The sequence below is a fragment of the Atractosteus spatula genome, chromosome 13 (genome assembly GCF_055471065.1).
Source record: "Atractosteus spatula isolate fAtrSpa1 chromosome 13, fAtrSpa1.hap1, whole genome shotgun sequence".
NCBI lineage: Eukaryota > Metazoa > Chordata > Actinopteri > Semionotiformes > Lepisosteidae > Atractosteus > Atractosteus spatula.
Window position 1 is genome coordinate 24,816,630 of NC_142718.1, and position 20,847 is coordinate 24,837,476.

General features: G+C 34.2%; 2 protein-coding genes across 3 annotated transcripts in view; one reads left to right on the top strand and one right to left on the bottom strand.

Moving 5' to 3' along the window:
* itga4 (integrin alpha 4) overlaps positions 1–4,272 on the top strand; it is a 40,007-nt gene extending 35,735 nt beyond the window's left edge. For both annotated transcript variants that reach the window (XM_088929894.1, XM_088929895.1), the window contains 2 exons: positions 394–513; positions 2,175–4,272. In XM_088929894.1, coding sequence (XP_088786020.1) covers positions 394–513; positions 2,175–2,267 — 213 coding nt within the window. In that variant the 3' untranslated portion in view covers positions 2,268–4,272. The remainder of the gene's footprint in view (positions 1–393; positions 514–2,174) is intronic.
* Positions 3,412–20,847, bottom strand: part of cerkl (CERK like autophagy regulator) — a 49,007-nt gene continuing 31,571 nt past the window's right edge. The window contains exons 6-14 of the mRNA XM_088929896.1: positions 16,706–16,848; positions 11,408–11,482; positions 8,738–8,915; positions 8,403–8,471; positions 7,727–7,761; positions 7,529–7,637; positions 6,589–6,685; positions 5,272–5,468; positions 3,412–4,503 (exon numbers count right to left, since the gene is read on the bottom strand). Of these exons, the coding sequence (XP_088786022.1) occupies positions 4,422–4,503; positions 5,272–5,468; positions 6,589–6,685; positions 7,529–7,637; positions 7,727–7,761; positions 8,403–8,471; positions 8,738–8,915; positions 11,408–11,482; positions 16,706–16,848 (985 nt within the window). The 3' untranslated portion in view covers positions 3,412–4,421. The remainder of the gene's footprint in view (positions 4,504–5,271; positions 5,469–6,588; positions 6,686–7,528; positions 7,638–7,726; positions 7,762–8,402; positions 8,472–8,737; positions 8,916–11,407; positions 11,483–16,705; positions 16,849–20,847) is intronic.

Consider the following 20,847-nt stretch of genomic DNA (forward strand, 5'->3'; position numbering starts at 1 on the left):
TAAGCTCAACACCCCTACTGTTATGATCAGTGAATTCTGATCTTTAATGACCTAGTATTCGAAGCTTTGAAAGTCAAAAGAAGGCATCTCTAAGAGCACAGTGTCCCCATAAATGTACTGGGGCATTGCTTTGGCAGTTGTGTTCTATATAGAATAATGGTCACTAACACCACTGTAGAAACCTGTTTATTTATGGAGGCCATTTGAATACCTGACATTTTTTAGCTTAGATAAGATTTGACAAGGTTGGAGCACCAGACAGTAATGCTCTTCTCATGATAGATACAGCTTTACCAATCTTTTGTCTGTTTACTTGGTGAATTAAGAAACTATATATTATCAGTATGGCTTAAATCAATGTCCAACTTGAGGTTTTTAATGTATTTATTACAGATTGTGTTGGAAGCACACCATGACTACAAGCCAAAGCATGGTGTAGGACTGTTCATTATTTCAGGAAGCCTTCTTATCGGGCTAGTGATACTTGGACTGCTAACATACATTCTTTGGAAAGTAAGTGTGAAATTATTTATTACACTCATTTATTCATAATCGTCTGCTATATATACTGTAACATTTAGAATGCATTTTTATTTATTTTTGGTGCATCTTCTGTAAATGTCAAATAATAAATATTTAATATACTGTATTTCAGTGTAGGTATTTATTGTTTACCTTTACCTAAGCTTGAAATAGAAAATGTCAATAGCAAAACCAATATTTCCCCAAATCAGTTGTTGAAATGTAATTATTTCTAGCATATTAATGAGTTTAGATTTTAATCCTATCCTACGGTTTAATAAGTAAAAATGCCAGTAAAATAAAATATAGCACTTTTTTGTAGTATTACAAGTAAGACTACCATTACATTGCAGTAAAACACATTTCAGGTTTTGTGAGCTACAAATTATACCCACGAAGCACTCAACAATATTTATTAACTTTAACTCCCTGCAGATCTCTTGTATGTAGATTTACTCAATATAATGTTATAGTCTTGAACTAGTCTTCTGACTTATTGCTTAATGTTATCTTGTTACATTGTTGAATACAGTACATGGCTACTGCCTAAGCATCCAATTTGAAATCCTATTAAAATTTTCCACATTAATATTTTAATTCATATAGACCTTTTTGCAAAATCATGAACATAGTAACTTACACTTTTGGTACTAGTTAATGGCTGTGAAACTGGATGCTGAATACAGCAAAGTTACAAAAACTACTGATAACACAGAGAGGCATTGAATAAACAAGCACAAAATAAGAGTAGATGGAGTAACTGTGAGAGCAAAAATAAAATGACAATGGGTACCAAGAATTTAGCTAAAGGGACCACAAGTAAGAAAAATCTTCAAAGGAGAAGGCATTCTGTAAGATGGCACTACAAGACCAGAAAAGTACAATATAAGCACAAGTAGGATCAAGACAGCAAAGATGGAAGTTAAAGAAGTGGTTTTGGAGATGCATTCATGTAGCAGTTTTTAAGTGAATGCTGACAATGATGATATTTAGTACTGTATGTGTAGATGAATACATATTTTGACACTAGGTTGCCATTGTCTATAAAACTCTTACCTGTCTTCTTGAATTCTGTGGATTTGGTACAGCTCACAACTAAGAAAGCAGAGTAGGTTAAAAAGCACTGTTGCTAAATAAAACGTATAAAAGATGGCTTCGTTTTAAGCCTGAAAGTTCTAAAAGTATTTGCCACTCTGGTGACAAATTTCAAACATTTCTATGTAAATGAGAAAAAATGCCTAAAGCTACTGAATATAGTAGCAGCTGTAAAGTTATGACACCCTAGAGGTTCCAAAATTGATTTGTATAATTTAAACAAGTCACATTTTAATATGAAGATAAAAACCCTTTAAAATTATACATTGCATTTTTACGGAAAACATTTTTATAGATCTATTCCTTAATTTATATGAATGAGACAGATAAAAGATGGGACAGAAAAGGTTATCGTATTTAATGATGTACAATACTACTTTATCAACTTTATCTATTTTAAAGCAATACGTTTTATTAGGTCACAAAGTACCTAAGGCTTAGTTGTAATGTTTCATGCAGAAAGAAATAATTTAGAGTATTTTTGTTTAATGGAGATTCACATTAAAACATTCATCTTAAGCTTTGACCGGTAAAGTAAATGAAATATTTTTTCATAGGTGGGTTTCTTTAAGAGAAAATTTACAACAGAGAAAGATCAGCAACGTCGAGAAAGCTGGGACTACGTAGACAAGATTAAAGATGATTATTGACACAACGAGATTTTTAAATGGTAGCGAACACCTGGATAGGAAGAAGCAAATCAAGCTACAATGAAGAAAACAAGCAAAAACCTTCACATCAACAAAAAAGGAGAACAAATAAATTTGCTGCCATAGGATTTTTTTTTAATAGGACTAGGATTTCAAGCAAACCCATTTATCTTCAAATTCCAGGAATACAGTATGTTCACTGTCGAATAAACCGTCATATTCCACAAAAATAAACAACATAATAATATGGTGAGACCAACAAAGACAAGGAAAAATAATTATACATAGCTTGTGAAATCAAATTTATGTTTTTGTCAGCAGGACAAATTAAATGCACTTTAGCTCTTATATACGTTAGAATATATTCACTATACATAATCAAAAGATCATACAATTATACTATACCTCATGAGATGAAAATCTAAAATGGAATATGTGAAAATTACATTTCAGTTTAATAAGTGGTAATAAATTTAATTGTGCCTGCTGTATAAAAATGCACTGCTGTTGAACCTGTTTATAAAAAGTGTTTCCTACACATATTTTATATTTATATATATTTGTCGATAGATAAGTCAGGTTTTTTAAGAGATTGACCCTTTCATTTCTTCTTGATAATTTCTTTAAATTTGATAATTTAATTTAAAAAAAATTACAGTAATTGCTTTTAGAGATTAAAGCCATTGTCCTCATATACATAACTATTAAAGGTAAAACAGCCACAATTAATTACATTTCAAACTTATTTTCAGGAATTAAAAATTCAGCATTAAACTCTATTACTTAGACAACTGTTTGTTTATGTAGTAATACAAGGCTAATCCAGAAGACACTAACAGATTGATAGACTCGATGTGCATGCACAATAATGGCAAACTATATGAACTGGATTAAAAACATAACAGATATTTGTTCCACTTCTGCTCAAAAAGTGGCAAGTGTTTTGCAATGCAAAGTTTTATCAAGATAAATGTCACACACATGACAGTCTCTCATTTAATAACATTTAAAAAGAAATCTAATTTCCCAGAAATGCTCCAGTAAACGAAGGTAAAGAACATTTTCCCTTTTGTATCTTATAAGGATCCTAAAGTATACCATGGTTTAATGGGGTGAAAACAGACAAGTTATAGACCTGGTAAAATATTTAAATTATAGTTTAATCATTAATCGGGGTCAATAGAATTCAATTAGGCAAACAATTATTGTACACCAAAATCAAATAAAGGTATTTTGTTTTGTAATGTACTGTACAGAACTATTTGACTTGAATAATGTACTGTAGTAATCTAGTGTGCACAACTACAGTTTTTTTAATTATAGTTTACTTCATGTTCACCATGCCATTAGTACATGTTGCTGAATGCTGCAGAAAAGGAGATAACAGAAAAAATGAACTGTATAACAGCATGAATATTTTAAAAATGTATTTGTTTAGAATCAAAATTATGAAGTGATATCCAAAGTATAGCAATTTGTACAAGATGAAGTAAAGCATTTTTAGTGCAGTGACCATAATTGACCACAGTTTATCATTACCCTAGTAATGAATTAAACATTAATGTTTTATAATTATCTTTGCTTATATACTGTAGGTTTTGTTTGATGGGATATTATTCTTAAACAAACTCAGGTTACAATGAACAGGCAGTTGGACTAGTGTGAAACTAAATAACAACTTCTCAGTATTTTACAGTTCAGGACATGTTCTACTACAAGTATAGCTAACATTATTGTTTAAAAAAAGTCAGTAACAAAGCTCAGTTTGAGAACAACTTATCCTTTAATGAATTCCTTTATTTGTTTTCTTAATAAAAGCCTTTGATGCTATGAAATGTTTATAAGTATAATTTGTGTAAAACAATCATAGTAAGTATAACAGTTTTTGGTTTATACTTTTCCTTTGGTTTTATTTAAAATTTAAATATTGACATCTGCACTGGAATATTAAAATAAATTACTGTATATTTTTTACAGTTTTGAATAAATCTCCTTTTATATAAAATGTGTGTATTTTTCGTATCTTTAAATGGCTACTAGAAGTAAAATGCAATTTTACAAGTAGGGAAAAAGAATGCTTGTGCTACATGCAGTACAATGTAGAACGTCTTTCAGCAAAAGTGACAAATCCTTGATTGCTTTAGACTGCAGCATTTAAATACAGCTGCATTTCACAGTGGATTCATCAGCTTCTTCTGTGTTTACCCCAAAGAGTGTGATAAGCTGAGGATGCACTCTGTCAAAAAAAAAAAACCAGAAACATCACATATACAGTATACTTTCTGTACAAAAAGAATGTCTTTTGAGGTGTAGTTTGCTCTGTCTTCATAAAGACATGGCTGACAGTCATCTTATTTTATATAGAAACAGAAATCTTGAGATGTCCATTTCAGAATGTCATGTAATTATGCAGAGTTCCATTGTCTGAATTCTATTGTTTATATACAATAGGATGCCAGCCAAGTTCTAAGTAATTGGCTAGACACTTATGAACAAAAGCAGTTTAGAAAGTGGAACACATTTCATTTACTAACATTTTCAAGCTAGGGAATTGGCTGGAGATGATGTAGGCTAAATTTTGAACCAACTGCTTTACTACTTCCCAGAATGAGGTATTTTTAAAGGTATTTTTTAATGGTTGCCAGGACGCCATCTTGGTTGGCGTAGGAGAATTTCACACTTAAATTGTACTGTTGCCTGCCATGATACTTGCCCAGTTTAGAATTAATTGGACACAATATTCAACCAAGGACAGGTTTAAAAATGGGAAAGAAACAGAAAAAATCAGGCTTGGAAGCCTAACAGTGAAATATGAATGTAAATGCATTATTGCTTGGAAAATAAAAGGGCCAACAAAGAAAAGAGCTATAAAATTTTCTTTTCTTCAATGTCTAAATGTACCTAACTCAGATACATGAAAATTTAAGCTGTTTTTATTCTGTCAAAAATGCATAAATAAGTGTTTGACTCAACAGCAGTGATAGGCTAGTCACGGTTGTTTTACCTGATACACACTTCTGAAGCCTCCATAAGGTCTCCATCAATGTTCCAAGGGTAGCTTCCCTCGGAGGATATCATAGGTGTGTTTTTAGAATCAATCTCCACATTCTCCTCTAAGGTGTCATCACCCCATCCACTCCAGGGCCGTGGTCTGACTTTCACTGCCTGGACTGTGTAGGTCTCCACAAACGAAAAGCTGAACTGTGGGGAAAAGTGCAAGAGACAGATTGTGATCTTTCAAAGTTAAATGTTTCGAGTTACTTCTGTAATCTGAGCCCAGTGCTGCCTAGTGAACTTCAGAAGATGTCTCCTCGATTATATTTAGGTTTACAGTTGAAACTTGACTTGTCTTTATGAAATGGGTATAGAATATATGTTTAGAAAATGAATACAAATATCCATAGGTATTATGTACAATAAATTATAAAATGTTTCACTATTTAAATCATTGCTTACTTACCTTAGAAACCTGTGTGTCAAGTGCTTAAGAGAATGTCAGTCATTTTGGTGTTTGCGTCAGAAAAAAAACTGATACTTTAGAAACACAAATGCTGCAAAGGAGCATGTTCAAAATTATTACTTTAATTATGCAGCAATGAATACTGCATCTCTAATTCATCATTAATTTATGAACAGCTGTAAATTTTCATCAGTGAACACTTGAGAAAATGAACTTTTTCTGGTAGCATAATACACATTTTAGACTATAAGCAAAAGAAAAACAGAATAGAATTTGTGTAAAAAGTAATCACACAGCACAATATGTACAACTTTAAATTAATTAAGAGATTGATTTGTTATAATGGTTTAAAGCAAGTTTTGTTTCATAGTTTTAACAGTTTAATAACACCATTATTTAGATAGTTCAAATGATTCATCACCCAGCAGTCTTTTGAACTCTTTTAATCTCTGTCCACACAAAAAATGTTTTTTTGTTAAAATTGCAAATACGTATTATAGTAACCACTACTGATCTGTTTTATTACTCATCCTATATTATACTAAAAATGATTACACTATTTTAAATCAAACAACACAGTGCAGTATATCCTCTGTGTAGTCTATAAATGGGATGTAGGTTAATAAATAGATGCTTAAGAAAATAGTAGACGGACTATACAGAAAAAAAGCTAATCTGCATTAGTCTGAAAAGTGTTTGAGTAAAACCTGACAATCGGTGACTAATTTGTCCTGACAGGATGCTAATTCTCCTTAAGTAGGAAATGTTGTTCACTACATTCATGGCTACAGGATTTCCTTCCCCAACAAGCTTTTCTAGTTCAGTAGGTCTTGCTCCACTTTGGAGAGATATCCTCCTTACTTGGTTCTTTAAGCTGCCATATCTCTTCAGATGTTTTATGAAATCTGCCCTGGAAGTATTCCGCACTACAATGAGGGCCATACTCCCATTGTCCAACCTAAAAAAAAGCATGAACAAATCAGTTTTTGTTTTAGAAAAGGGTTTATGGTGCAACTATGAGCTATCATGTTGGTATACAGGATAATTTAAAAAATCTGTTTCTACAGGTCTGTTCACTCATCCACCTTCAGTTCCCTTGTTCTGCTGAGGATTGTGGAGCTCTGTACATTTTGTCAGAAAAATAATATTGGCAACAATTATAAGAATAACAACAGCCTATTAAAACCTCAAACTTAATTAACCATTGGCAATTTTGGCCTGAGTTCCAGAAAGAAAAACATTCTGATGCACCAATATGAGAACATACTGTATATGTTCTGGTATTATTATTTTTTTAAATAAAATGAATAAATACAGCATCTACAGTAGCAGTAATATAATGCAATGAGGTGTGTTTCAGATCCCTTTTTACTTTCAGCAATATTTTTAGTTTCTTTCTGTAATATATCAAACAGAATTAGTTCTGTGTTTGCTCTTGGGAGATACTGAAATTTAAACATCATTCTAGGGAGGTACAGGTGTATATATTTACAAAGAAGTATCAAAGCTAAGTGACACCCTTGAGGACTGTGGACAGATGTTCTGCTCTTAAATCTGACTTGCCACCCAATTTAATCAGAGTAATTATCTACCGATTATTCCACTCAGACGCCTTGACCTCGGCAGTCTGATCCAGCTACTGATTCCAATCCCTGAGATTACTGAGTCCACCGCAGTCCTCATCCTCAGAAGCTTCAGACTGCCCTGGGCCAATGATGGATCTCTAGGACTCAGGCCAAAATCTCAAAGAAGATGTCACAATTTATAGACTTTAAACTAATTCCTCACGCAACACACTGACCTAGTATTAGGTGCCAGACCTCTTGGTGCCATGGAACACAGGCAAGGGATAGCCATGATGCTGATATTTAGAAAAAGGCCCTTTATTTTCTGCCATTCCTCTTCATCATCTAATCCAAGTCAAAGAGAAAAATATTTAATTAAAAGGAAAACATTTTAAGTGATACGATAAACTAACAGTTTAAAAATGTGTACATACCAGTATTTGGGGGACTATCCTTTGTAGAGTCATTTCTGTAAAACAATTACAAAGACGCAAGAATGTTAGCTTATTCCAGGAAGAAGCCCTCTGGAATGTAACATGAGCACTCCCCACAGCTACTGTAGGTATGTCTCAATGATTTAAGATTTCTTCATTGCAATTTATAGTGTCTAAGGTCTGAGTGATTTACTCAGAAAAAGAGATGGCACATGGTATTCTGCCAAAATTGGCATTCAAACTTTGAACATATCAATGACTTTAATGACTTTTGTTTAAAAACATATAGACATGTTATAACAGGAGCATTTACATGTAAATGTGATTACAATAAGCACCTGGTAAAAGAAAGGCACTGTTGTATGGGTTTAAAATTACATTTAATGTATTACATGCCCAAACAATTTCTGAAAAATTGTGTATCTCCCATTGCTGTTAGACTGTAATAATGTTTTTCCATACACAGCAATTAACAAACCAATTTAAAGGCATTGCGTATTTTAGGCAATCGTATTAATTGAGTAACATTCTGCATTCTACCTGTTTTGATTGCTTCACTGCAGGCAATTAAACTAGGAGATTTGTTTCCTTTAGTAATTAAATAATTACATTTCAGTTTATAGCACGCTTTCAATCAAGATTAGAAAGATGTGCAAGTCCTTGTTTGGTCACCTACCTACTTTTTCCCTCAGTTACTTTCTGGGACTGTGTCAGAGGTAAAAAAGATAATTCACAGTCTTCAGGCCTAAAAATAAATATAAAAAAGAGGAAGAGATGAAAATTAACACATCAAAGATATTTCTTTGGAAAGTTGTTTGCCCCGGGAGGGATAAATCTATGTGTGATAAATGAGATCTTCTGTAGCTATACCAAATTTTTTATAGCAAATGGGTAAAATTCCCTTGTAAGGCAGAGCCAGATTTTAAGATAAAGGGTAGAAGATTTCCATCTGTGTCACTGTACTTTCAGAAAGAGGGTGACAGACCTTTAGGATGAAACAATCCTGCTTACTTTAGATTTGCCAGTGTTTTGATTACAGCAAATTCCCTTCTCTGGTTGGAAGGCATCCAGCGGTGCTTTTCTGCCAAGGCCAAAGTCCTCCCACCAAAGCCAAACATTGCTGAGAAGCCAAAGCGGAGCAGCCTGCTGTGGGAACTAAACGTACAAACATCCACTGACTGGAGATGTCCTGCAGATTGAAAGAAAACTTCCAATTAGGGTGATGGTGACTACTTTAATAGCTCTAAACATCGGTACAGTATATGTATCACACAGCTACTTAGGTGATAGGGCATTCTGACATTTTCACATCTTTCAAAACAAGCACACCACAATGACACCACATCCATACGCAGCCAGCAGTTGTTCACTAATTCTTCTTATAGTGTAACCGACTTTGATATTGTGTGTAAACCTGATGTTTCCCAGTAAACATGTTCAATAGTGTTAATTTGAAGGGAATCTGTTCCATTTTTCCAAAGCTGTACAGTGCCAATGGATCTGGTGACACTCTCTGTTGGCCTTTTTAAAATCATTAGGTTGCTGTCCTTGTTTTGCCTCCCATATATATGGGAGACACTGTGCTTCATTAATTATTTGTCATGTGCTGAAAATCACAGCAGTTGTCTTTTTTCACATGCATAAAGTTTCCTTAATTAAATATTCAATAGCCCGTGATTGGCCCTAAATTAAAATTCCATTCCTATTCCTTCAAGGTGTCCATTTGTGCAATAGTTATTTTAGAGACAAAACCAGTTTTTCTGCAGCATTCTTATGTCCAAGAAGAAAGTGGACTCAGGAATAAAGACTGATAGTACTGCACAGATAAAGAGAAAAAAACATCTAAGCGATAGATGAAGCATGAAATCCATATACAGTACATCAACAGGCATTAATGCTATAATTTAAGTAGTTTCCACCAGAATAGCTGTTACTGTATGAGTTTCACTCTACAGTTATGTTTTTTGCACTACTGTTGTAACCTACGGTAGATGTAAAAGTTTACAAAATAAGGAACACATATTGTAGTATGAACACTCATACTGAGTCTACTCTGGGGCTAAAATACTGATACTAATAATTCTTTAAGATCAGCATTTTTGCTATCTGGGTATTATTTGCTTTAATTTTTAATTTTGATTTTTAACTTTTCAGATTTTTCTTCCTTACATTTCCAAAAACACACTAACGATGTATAATCCACTTGCTTTGTAGCTCTTTTAAAAGCAGATATTTCCAGTCTTTTTTTTCAGGGTCTGTCCAAAATATGCTTTTTTGAACTTGATTCAGGGCAAGGAGTAGCGCTGTCCAAACAGCAAATCCTTGTACTCTGGATCACCCCGGTTAAAGATTATTAATGAAGAGTTTATGTGAAAGAAAACATTAAACAGAAGACTTAATAAAGAAACCAAAAAAGAAACTCTCTTGAGCATATACTGTACAGTAGGTCATTATTGGGTTGATTGCTGGGCTATAAATGGCTGATGGCTCGTAAATGTAAATATTTTTAAGCATTCAACAGAAACATTAATTTGTCATTTGTTGTTTTTTTTTGGTCATGTAAGTAATACTTTGCAACACTGGGCTGCAAATAGTCTCTACTTGCCTTTCAATATTGTGCTGTTCTGTCCTATTAAGCCTTGCTGTGTCTGTTGTCCAAGATGTTAAAGGTAATAAGACAATGTCCACTAGGGGTTGCTGTTCAGCACAAAACTGTTTCACTACTCTTTCATGAGAAGAATGTCGAAAAAGAAATGGGAATGAAATTATTTGCTAATATATACCTCTATCAAATATATACCAAATAAAAAGTAATATATAAAGTAGTGAAAAGTTCCAATTAGTGTTTTCAATGATAGAAAGTGTATAATGGAAAAGAAACCTATAAGATTGGTGTACACAATGCAAAATAATTTTACAATTTATTCTATGATAAATTAAAGCACAGCCTTTTCTGTCTATTGTTCAGCTTTCATTCCATGGAAATTATATTTAAACCCCTAGTTTGGTGATGGTACATATGTTATACTAAAGCAGGTAATTTCATGCCAAAGGTGGAAGTCAAAACTGGAGGAAGCGGTCAACTGTCTTTCATAGCAAGGCCTGGAATACCAGCACAGTGGAGAATCCTAGGCAGGACAGAACTAAAAGTGACAAATATAACCAGAAGTATAATATAATTTTTTGCATGGAATTTCAGGCTCTGGAACCAAATGCATGGTTAAGAACTGAAAAAGGACAACCGTATGGCAATACATGCAGTATGCAAATGAAAGCACGATCCTTTCAATGAAACAATTTTCTGGGAGATACATCTGACACATGGCCCCTGGGGATTATTTAAGTGTAACAGCTCAGTTTCATGTGACCTGCTACCACATCTAGCAGTCAGAACACAAGAAAGAGAAGAAAAAAGCTTTGTGAATTGACAAAAAGAAATCATGCTTGCATTAAGCAGCACATTGTTCTAGATAAATCTTGCTTGAATGTCATTCATGGTTACAAACATGGAAACTGTTTCTGATTCTACAGATTGCCTAAATAGCTAAATAAATTTAAAACAATTTCATTTTGTATACAGTACATTGAATATTGATACACTTAGTCTTGTGTACGATACAGGGCTAGAGATTTAAGTGACATAGCACATCTATGTATATATTAAATAAAAGGAAATTATACCCATGATGATGTGCATGGTAGCAGTAACTGGATGTCTTATTCCATGAACAGAACATGCAACTACATCGGTGGAACCTGTAAAGACATAAAGAGAGCCTGCTAAGTTATATCCTCTAAAAGTATCTAAAAGTAATATTCTCTAAAGTAATAAGGCCTATGAAGATTAAAACTGGCTGCTTTACTTAATGTGTTCTTTGTATTCTGCAAAACAATAATATTATGTTTTAAATAATGAAGCTGTGAAGACAGACTTTGTGAACCATTTACTATGCTACATACTGTCCCTAATATACTGTATCCATTTATACCCATCCATACATCCAGCCCATTTTCTGTTTCTTCCAATTCAAGATCACAGGGGAGCCAAAGCCTATCTTGCCAAGCAACAGGCGCAAGGCACTCACACCTAGGACCAGTTTTCCCAGAAGCCAATTAAACTACCAGAATGTCTTTGGACTGGCAAACACCAATGCGAACATACAATACAAACTCATGCAGATAGCACCTAAGGTCCAGAATTGAACTCAGGGCCCCAGCACTGCAAGGCATCAATGCTAACCACTGGACCACCATGCTGCCCTCAATTATAGAAAGACTTGCCCTCAATTAACAGCAACATATTTGACTTTTTTCCTTCATGCATATATTTGTACAGTTACTGATTCAAAATCAGTACTGGCTTATTTTTTATTAATGTACTTCAAAAATAAGACACAGTACTTTGAACGCTTACATCACATTTTATAGCCATTTTAGTTGTATTTTACAGCCAGAAATGGAAAACCATCATTTCCTAAAGTTTAAGGTTTACCTTATAAATAATGCAAATTCAATCAGGCAAATACAGCTTTACAACAGGCGATCCAAGTATCTATCCATTATTAGAGAGATGCTTATCCTGGTGGGGATGTCAGTTCACAACAGGGCCATGGAACAAGGGACAATTTGAAACAGCCAATTAAATCTACACAGCATGTCTTTGGGAGATGGCAAGAAACTGGAGAATATGGCTAAAACCAATGTCTATATGGCAAAAACGTGCACACTTCACACAGACAGATGCCTAAGGCCAGAATCAAACCCAGGACCCCATAGCTGTAAGCCTGCAACAGTAACTGCCATGACACCATGCAGCTATACTGTAGGTAGTGATCTCTTTTCCATTCAGACAAATTTCAAGCGATAAAAGCAGTAGAAGATGAACACTGAATAGCTGTACACCAACACAGCTTATATAGAGAGACAGACACATTAAACAACATCAAATGAGTCTTAAATTCATTAACATTTATTACATTTTTAATGTTCCTCTGTATATTTATTCTAAATAGATCTATCATGTGCTAATTAATTCCCCGCAAGGGGCCCCACAAACAGTGGTTACTTTTTATTTTGCAAACTCCCATGATAAACTGACGATGACAAATTTTCTGCTAGCATCTTTTTGCATTTAATCTTCACCCTAAATTGGGAAATAAATAGGATTTTTAGTAGTTTAAATAATAAGAGCTTTTTCAAACTAGAATATCACGTGCCTGATAGCACAGTTTCTTTAAATACTGTATGAAAGCATGTAATATAATATACACTATATAAAGATCGGCATTATTATTAATTGCATTACAAATTCTACTGATGAGCAGTTAAAAAACCCTATCTGAGTAACTCCAAATTAACTGGCATCAGTTAAACTCATTTACCATTCTGGCTGTAGTAACTAAAGAACAGGTGTCTGTATTTGGTCTGATTACAAGGGAGAAACAAACAGGAAAGCAGTGTGTCCTTGCTGGGTGAGTAGACATTTCCTTTCATATGGTTATCTTGCAGTTCTGGCTTAAATTCAATGGGCTATAAAAATGATAAACAATTAAAAAATAGTTGTTGTTTTAACAATTTTGGCACGATGTGTCCTGCACAGACACCTACATAGTAGGTTGCAATAGTGAGTGTGATGTACAACTGATGTGACCTCCCAGGCTGCAGAAATTCAGAGCCCAAATGAAACAGCTCTGCAGATACCTGTCAATTACTTCCTTCTCTGGGAGTTTCCATATGCCAGGTTAATCATTGAAACTGAAAACTAAACCCAACCCCTGCATACACATTGTCTCAGCTTCATGGAGAGAGCAGCTTGGGCATGAGAGGAGAAGAGTAATGGTTTGCTGTTCTTTGCACTTAATATCCACTTTGAAGGCCCTTTGCTTCATGTTAGAATATGGAAAATAGCTGATACAATGCCATACTGTACTGTAGGTTTTGAGCATGGTTTGCATGTATTTTCCTTTTTTTTTACAATCAATCCTGAAACAATAGAAGGAATACCATAATTAATTGTATGTATTGTGGACAAGCACTGTATAAAAAAATAATAATACATTTGACTAAGAGCACTGAACAATCATTGTTGTAAATATGCAATTTATTTTTGTAGCCAAAATGTAAACACCCAAGTAAGAGTTTTTCATGAAACATAACATTTTATTGAAAAGCACTTAATTGGCTGCATATCATCTCAGGGTACAATAACATTTTATGAAAGTAAATGAAAAGTATAACGATTACATCACTGGTAATCTGCATCAGTAATCTCACCCTGTTTCTCTAAGAGATTTTGGGGGAATCCAGAAGTTACCATTGTGTTCAACACTCACCTGCTTCAATGGGTTGACAGTACAAAAAATCCTCACCCTAACCCTCACATTTAACATAGGAAATGTGGAACCTTCGGGATTCAACAAGACTAACCCAGATTTAATCCTAAATTTAACCTTTTGAAAAGTGGTTATCTTTCAATCTGACCACAATCTAGATTTTCCAGAGCTCTGGCTTTTCTCCCTGACTTACTTAATGTTTACTTGCATGCCTTTAATGACAGATATTTAAGCAAAAGGCATATCGAACTTATTAATATTAGAATTAATGGGAATGACTGTGGTGCAAATAATGAAAAAAATGTTTTGTGTTGTGCGTTGGCCATTTACAACAATAGTCAATACAAACTATTGTAGCCGTTTATCAGTTCATTTTGTCACATACTGTATCTTTTCAACCTCACCCTTGACAGGCTTAATATTAACACATATATGTACAGTACACATTTAAAGATTCATATTATTAATGTGATCCCAAATATTTCCACATATTTACAACTAACAATTTAAATGTTCAGCTCAAAGTTAATATCTTATGAAAAATTGACAGAATAAATAGTGCTATATTATATATTGAGCATAGTGATAAATTATACATATACGTACCTGTACTGTACAGTATGAGCTGTATATATTCTACTCTCTACTCAAGAAAACGTTTTAGATGAAAGAAGAAATTTATCTGAATTCTATAACTTATGAACCTCCAAATTATTTATTCATTGAACCTGCCTGTCTATGCTGCTTATTGCCTTTATTATTTGTTGAGCATATTTTTTACCAAGAATGGTAATTTTGCAATTTGCCCAATTCATTTTCCTGCCAAATGCCACCCTTTTCTTAACTGTGCCAACAGCACTAGAGTGAGGACAAAAGTATTAGCAGTTCCTGTAAAGCATGACTGATGAAGGTACCATGCAGAAATTGTGAAAAAAAAATGTCCTTGGAAGTGCAAGCACTTCTGCAGAACAATTAACTTAATTAACCAGACTGCATGAATATTCATAAGGCTGTTAATGTCTCCCACATTCAAGCAGATAAATGTGATGCAATGAATTGCTACTGAAGCATATCTGAAACTCTCAAGAAAACTGCACCAACATTTTGGTTCTTTGCCTGAAATATCAAAGAAATTAACAGTCCCCATGAAACATTTTAGACCTGGCAAATTAATTAGAAGCCAAGAGTTTATATGCTTGATATTAAATATGGTAGTGTATGTAGGAATTATCTTCATTAACAGCTACAAAAGGCGGTAAAATTATTTCAGTATGTGTATTTTCTGTGAATTATGGAAGAGACAGTTTTAAATTTTGCACATAGTCTTACGTCAGATTTGTGTGATCTGTTTTTTTAAATGCAATCATTTGGCCTTTCAACAGCACAGCTATTTGCTTTTGGTTTGTACATCAACATTCTATGACAGTCAAAATTAAGCTCACACTGCACTCGTTTATCAGTAATTCTCTTACTTAAAACATTTACTTGAACTAGTACAGTATGTTCATGTTATTATTTTTTACATTTTCAGCTCTTACAATATAAAATCTGAAAATCAAATACCCCAAAAAATATAGGAGGAGGTAAATCCTAATACATACTAATACAAGTTTCGATTAAAATCTATTTGTAATTGTATATTTGTGTACTTTGCCACTCCAAATTAGGAACTAACAAAAATTCACAATAAAATGTACAGTATGTTAAATAAACAATACATTCACTGCATGTTTAATAATTTTATATTTTGAAAGATGTACTACATTTAGTTTAGCAATTGATATTTATAACCCCATCAAGATTGTATTGCTATTTTTAACACAACAGCTAAATAAGCCCTCTCATTATAAAAATTCTACTTCTTTAAAAAAAAGAAAAATGTTAATTGTCAAAGCCTGCCCTGCTGATTGACCTAATACCAGTATTATAAATATATTCCTTGGGGTGCACCTATCTTTCTTGTTTGTGACGAACAACTGTTTACAAATAATCCCTGGGGAGGGAGTACTAATGAAGAGAAACAGTGACCTAAGCACGTCCAATTTGCATGGAGTGCAGTGTTGGAGAGCTTCCATCTCACATAACAACAACACTCCATTTACAGCAACTAAAATGACAAGTGAAGGTCAAACTGTTGGCCGAAAATGTAGTCCCTGCTTCTGTATCCTGACACATGATTCTTTTGGCTCATGTATATGCTCTGCCAAATCTGTTCTATGTGCATGGCTTCATTTTTAAAAGAGTGTTTGACTGATCAGTATCCTGTCGCTTGCACAACATACTGTAGGGAGTGATTCCCGACATAAAATGTTTGTTGCCCATTTCTAAGGAAGTAAGGAGGCTGTTAAGAAAAAATGTGCCTCAAAGCATGATTCCCTCTATACAGACAGGCAGATGGGATCCTTCTTAAACTTTAGTGGAAATTATAACCTAAAAGACAAGGTCACATTTTCTGAGTTTAGAAAACCTTTTGGAATTTAGTAAAAGACTGTTATATTCAATGAGCAAAAATCCGAAGAGATATACTTTAACCCCTTCCCCAACATACACACAAATTTCAAACAAGGCAAAACTTTTAAAAGGAGGATAAAAGATAAAGATTTGGGACAGATGCAAAACTAAGTGAGTCAGCATACTCTCCACTCACCTGCTGGTATTATGCCGAGAGGAAGTGGTGCTCTGACAGGCGTGAAGATAGAATCTGTATCCCTCCCAGCATCCATCTGGGCCCGAAGAAGTAAACCATAGGCTACCTCACTGGCAGTGCCATCCCCACCAACACAGACCACACTGTGGGACAGCACAGGAAACCTTGTGAGCCGGGTTCAATAACAAAACATGAGTAATGACTGTGTACTCGCAAGAAATAGAAGGTAAACAGATAATAACATTATAAATTTGTGTCCAATTAATCATTTAACTAAACACGTAATCCTAAAAAGTGCACCAAAAAAGGTTAGTTCTCTTTTTAATTACACCTTTAAGGTCTAAAAAGGTAGCAGTGCAATACGATACAAAAAACTAAGCAAAAGAACCTGCTTCTTAGTAGTCTGTTTTGAGTTAATTCTGGCTAACCTTACAGAATTTAAACATACATCATATTTCACATGAAAAAAGAGTATATTGAGCAGTCAGTATGTAACACAAAATTAGAACACAATGCATATCAGAGAAAGCGTTGGAATATTTTATAGTGGCTGTATATTTTTATTTTATGTAAGGCAGAAAAGTTTAAAATTTCCATTGCAAAATAAATCATTAAAAGGCTGATCCTACTAATCTGTTTAAAGCACATTACCGATAAATGAACACTGAAGAGAAAAGAAGATTATTCTAATTTTAGAAATTATTTTTAACAATACCTAACCAATTGGCTGCTGGATTAGTTTAGCTTCAATGGCCTATAGGAATTAATGGATTACTGGTATTTTGTAGGGATGAAACTGTGTAACCTCAAAGTTCCCAAATGCTGAGACCAATACTCTTAACACAATTCACTGTTGCAACCTCCCTTAGAATTTCATTAATGTTTAAAAAGATTTAAACTATGACATCAATATACAGGACCGACTTTGTAATACATTAATAACATCTGGAACATTCATTAGCAGCTACTGAAATGCATACTGTACTGTATATACCTTGTTTAATATAAATATCGACTTAATGAATACATTACAGTCATCATAGCCTGAACAAATTACAGTCATAACAGTCAAGTCCGAATACATATTCATATTTTAACACTGTTGCACTAAGTCACATTCCAACTACATTTTCAAAATTATTCAACTCTAATATTTTTTCTTGTCAGTTCTGTTTTAGTTAGTACATGTACAATAAATAGCATTGCGGGCTGTGTACACAGATTACTGGATAAAGTGTGTTTTAGTGTGTATGTTTGTGTACCCTTTTAAGATGCTCAAAAATGTAAAACCTAATAGCTTTTTTCTTTGGTATTTTGTGTATAAAGTTACTGCAAATCAATCAAAATCATAATAATGCCTACTGTATATAACATATTAAGCATGAGCAATTGGAAGACTAAAACAAGGGTTTGACCTACACAAGCTTAGTGTCATGTTCTAGTAATGGCAAAAAGCATATAATTCTCATTTGGCCTAGGCTAATGTTCTGTCACTTGAAATACATCCTACTAACAAGAACCAAAGCCATAAAATAATGCTAATTTGCCATATATCATCAGGAGTTCAGAAGGCAGTAAAAATCATGTATAAATAAGAGGTCTTAATTTGAGGTGCTGATAATTAACAGTAATGTGTGACTGCAGTAATTGCTATCAAAGCAGTGGTGCCACCTCTTTAACATTCTTTTTATATTACACATTTTATTACTGTGAAAATTCTTTGTCACTAGCAAGTGCTACTTTATTCAAAAATTAAAAATCTACTCATTTTATAATCGGGAGAATATAAAAGATACGGGACTAATTCAAACCTGTAAAGATCCATCAATGAAGAAATGCTTGGGATGTTTTCCTTTTTTAGAAAGCAAGTAACACATTTTTTAGAAAGTGTTTTCTTTTTTCTTTAGGAGCGGTTTACTTCAGGTTCTGCACAACAAAAAGACCTCGATTGCACAGTCTCTGATTTCTTCACTTGTCTGTAATGCAGAAGGGCATGGTTCTGCTTTGTATTTCAGCAGTTTGGTTAAACCCTAATAAAGATGGATTAGAGGCGTGATTTGAATTAGTATGTTTTACCGGCTTAACTTTCATGGCTGAGAGAAAAACAACCTGTTTGTGAGCATGTTACTGTTGGAACCCCCTTCACTCAATGATTTCATGAGGTGTGATCCAGGGAACTGCTGCAAGGGGGAAGATGGTATGAAGGGAGGGATGTGAAATGAAATGGGTAAACTAGAATTGTGCTGCAGTAAGTGGACTTCAGATTTAACAGACAAAATAGGTTTAGGTATAGGAAAGGTGCCCTATAGGGGTAGTTCAGCTGCTCAAGATGGGTGTGGTTTGTGCTTCATATGCTTTTGTAAGTTTTATGCAGTTTGCATGTTTTATACACTATATTTATGATACATGAAATAAATAGCTTGTACAGTCAGGATAAAATACAGTAGGGAGAGGAACAATTTCCATTGACTGTGTTGTTTGCGATTGTTAAAAAATAGACCAAAGGATCTAGAAAGCATATATTAAGTATATATTTGTCTCCTGTATTAGTGTTTTTACCTGAAACAAAATGTTATTTGTGATTTAACGGACATTAAGCAATTGCAGATACCCTTTACCCCATCAGTCCATTAAACTGAGGGTTTTTCTGTATTTATATGTAGGTAGGAAGTGGTTGATATTGGGGTTTGTCCTCCTCTCAAACTTTGTGTTTACATTTAAATCACTAACTTGGTTAAACCAAAGTAGAGATGTGATTTTTATTAGTTTGCTTTATTGGCATGATTCGAGAAGCAAGAAGCAAGTAGGAGCCCATAATGCTGTTACAGAATTCTAAAGTATAAAATAGAATATGAACCAAGATATAGTTTAGATTGAATAAAGAACAGGAGATATCAAAGCCCCGATGGACTCCTTCACAACTTTTCCAAACCAGCTAGTGAGAGTGAAGGTTTGAAGTATGGTGCTCTGAAGAATATGTAGTGCAGTTGCTAGCAGTGGCAAATGCTGTGAATAAGGAGCAAGGAGCTGTTTTGTTCTGATCCTGGGAGTAAACAGGGGATAATAGGAAGCATATATTAGCAGCTGGGCAGATTCCTGTTGGACAGTGGAAAGAGGTGGACTGGGAAAGGGAAAGAGATGAAAATGTGTACGATATTGTTGTAGTCAAAGGCATGGTGAGTTAGGATGCTCAACAATGTATATGGGGACAAAAATAAAAGAGAAAGCTGAGCATAACAGAGTTCTGGGGTCTGGGGAGATTTGACTTCCAAACTGGGATGGAGTTCTAAGGCTTCCTAAGATGGTGGAAGTGCTGGGGTTTGGTTTCCTTCCAGCAGTTGAAAGAAGATGATATCCATGAAGAGTTGTAATGTCTGTCTCTTGCTAAAATGAGCACTTAGTAGTCATGTCATGTCATTTACCTAACTGCTGTATACCATACGGTGTCACAGGAAGCCGGAGCCTACCCAGCAAGCAACAAGCGATAGGCAGGGTACACCCTGGACGGGGCGCCAGTCCATCGCAGGGCAAGTGCAAGCCAATCATACATGGGGACAATTTGAAGGCCACAGTAAAGGCCGAGGGGGGAAATCTGGCCTGGACACCGAGATCCTCATGAATATGCTAACATTTCAGATAGTTATGATGTTATGAATGTTCATGTTAGTGACATCACAGTCTCATTGGCTTTCTTAATAAATTTTAAAATACTGGTACGGTTTAATAAAGCTGACAATCATTTTATAGTGCAAATTAAGGATTGTTTGCTAATATCTGCTAATAATTTAATCTACTAAAAAATCTCATTATATTGACATGGATTTTACTGCTTACAGATTATCCTGGTTTGTAAACAATAGAAAGAGAATATTTTGGGATAAGCAGCTTCCGTGTCCTAACAAGACATAAATATGATATCTGGCAACAGATTGATAGATGAAATGTTTATCTTAATTATTTATATTCAGCGTAACAACAAAACAAAATAATTTCAGCTGCTTTACCATTTTGTCTTGACTGCACAGATCAGACCTAAATTCTCCAATTGCTCTGATCTATCGTGAGGCTCCAGAATCATTATGGTATGTCTACTACATACCGTATTACCTAAATGTGTACTGCAATATCAGTGGTAGATGAAC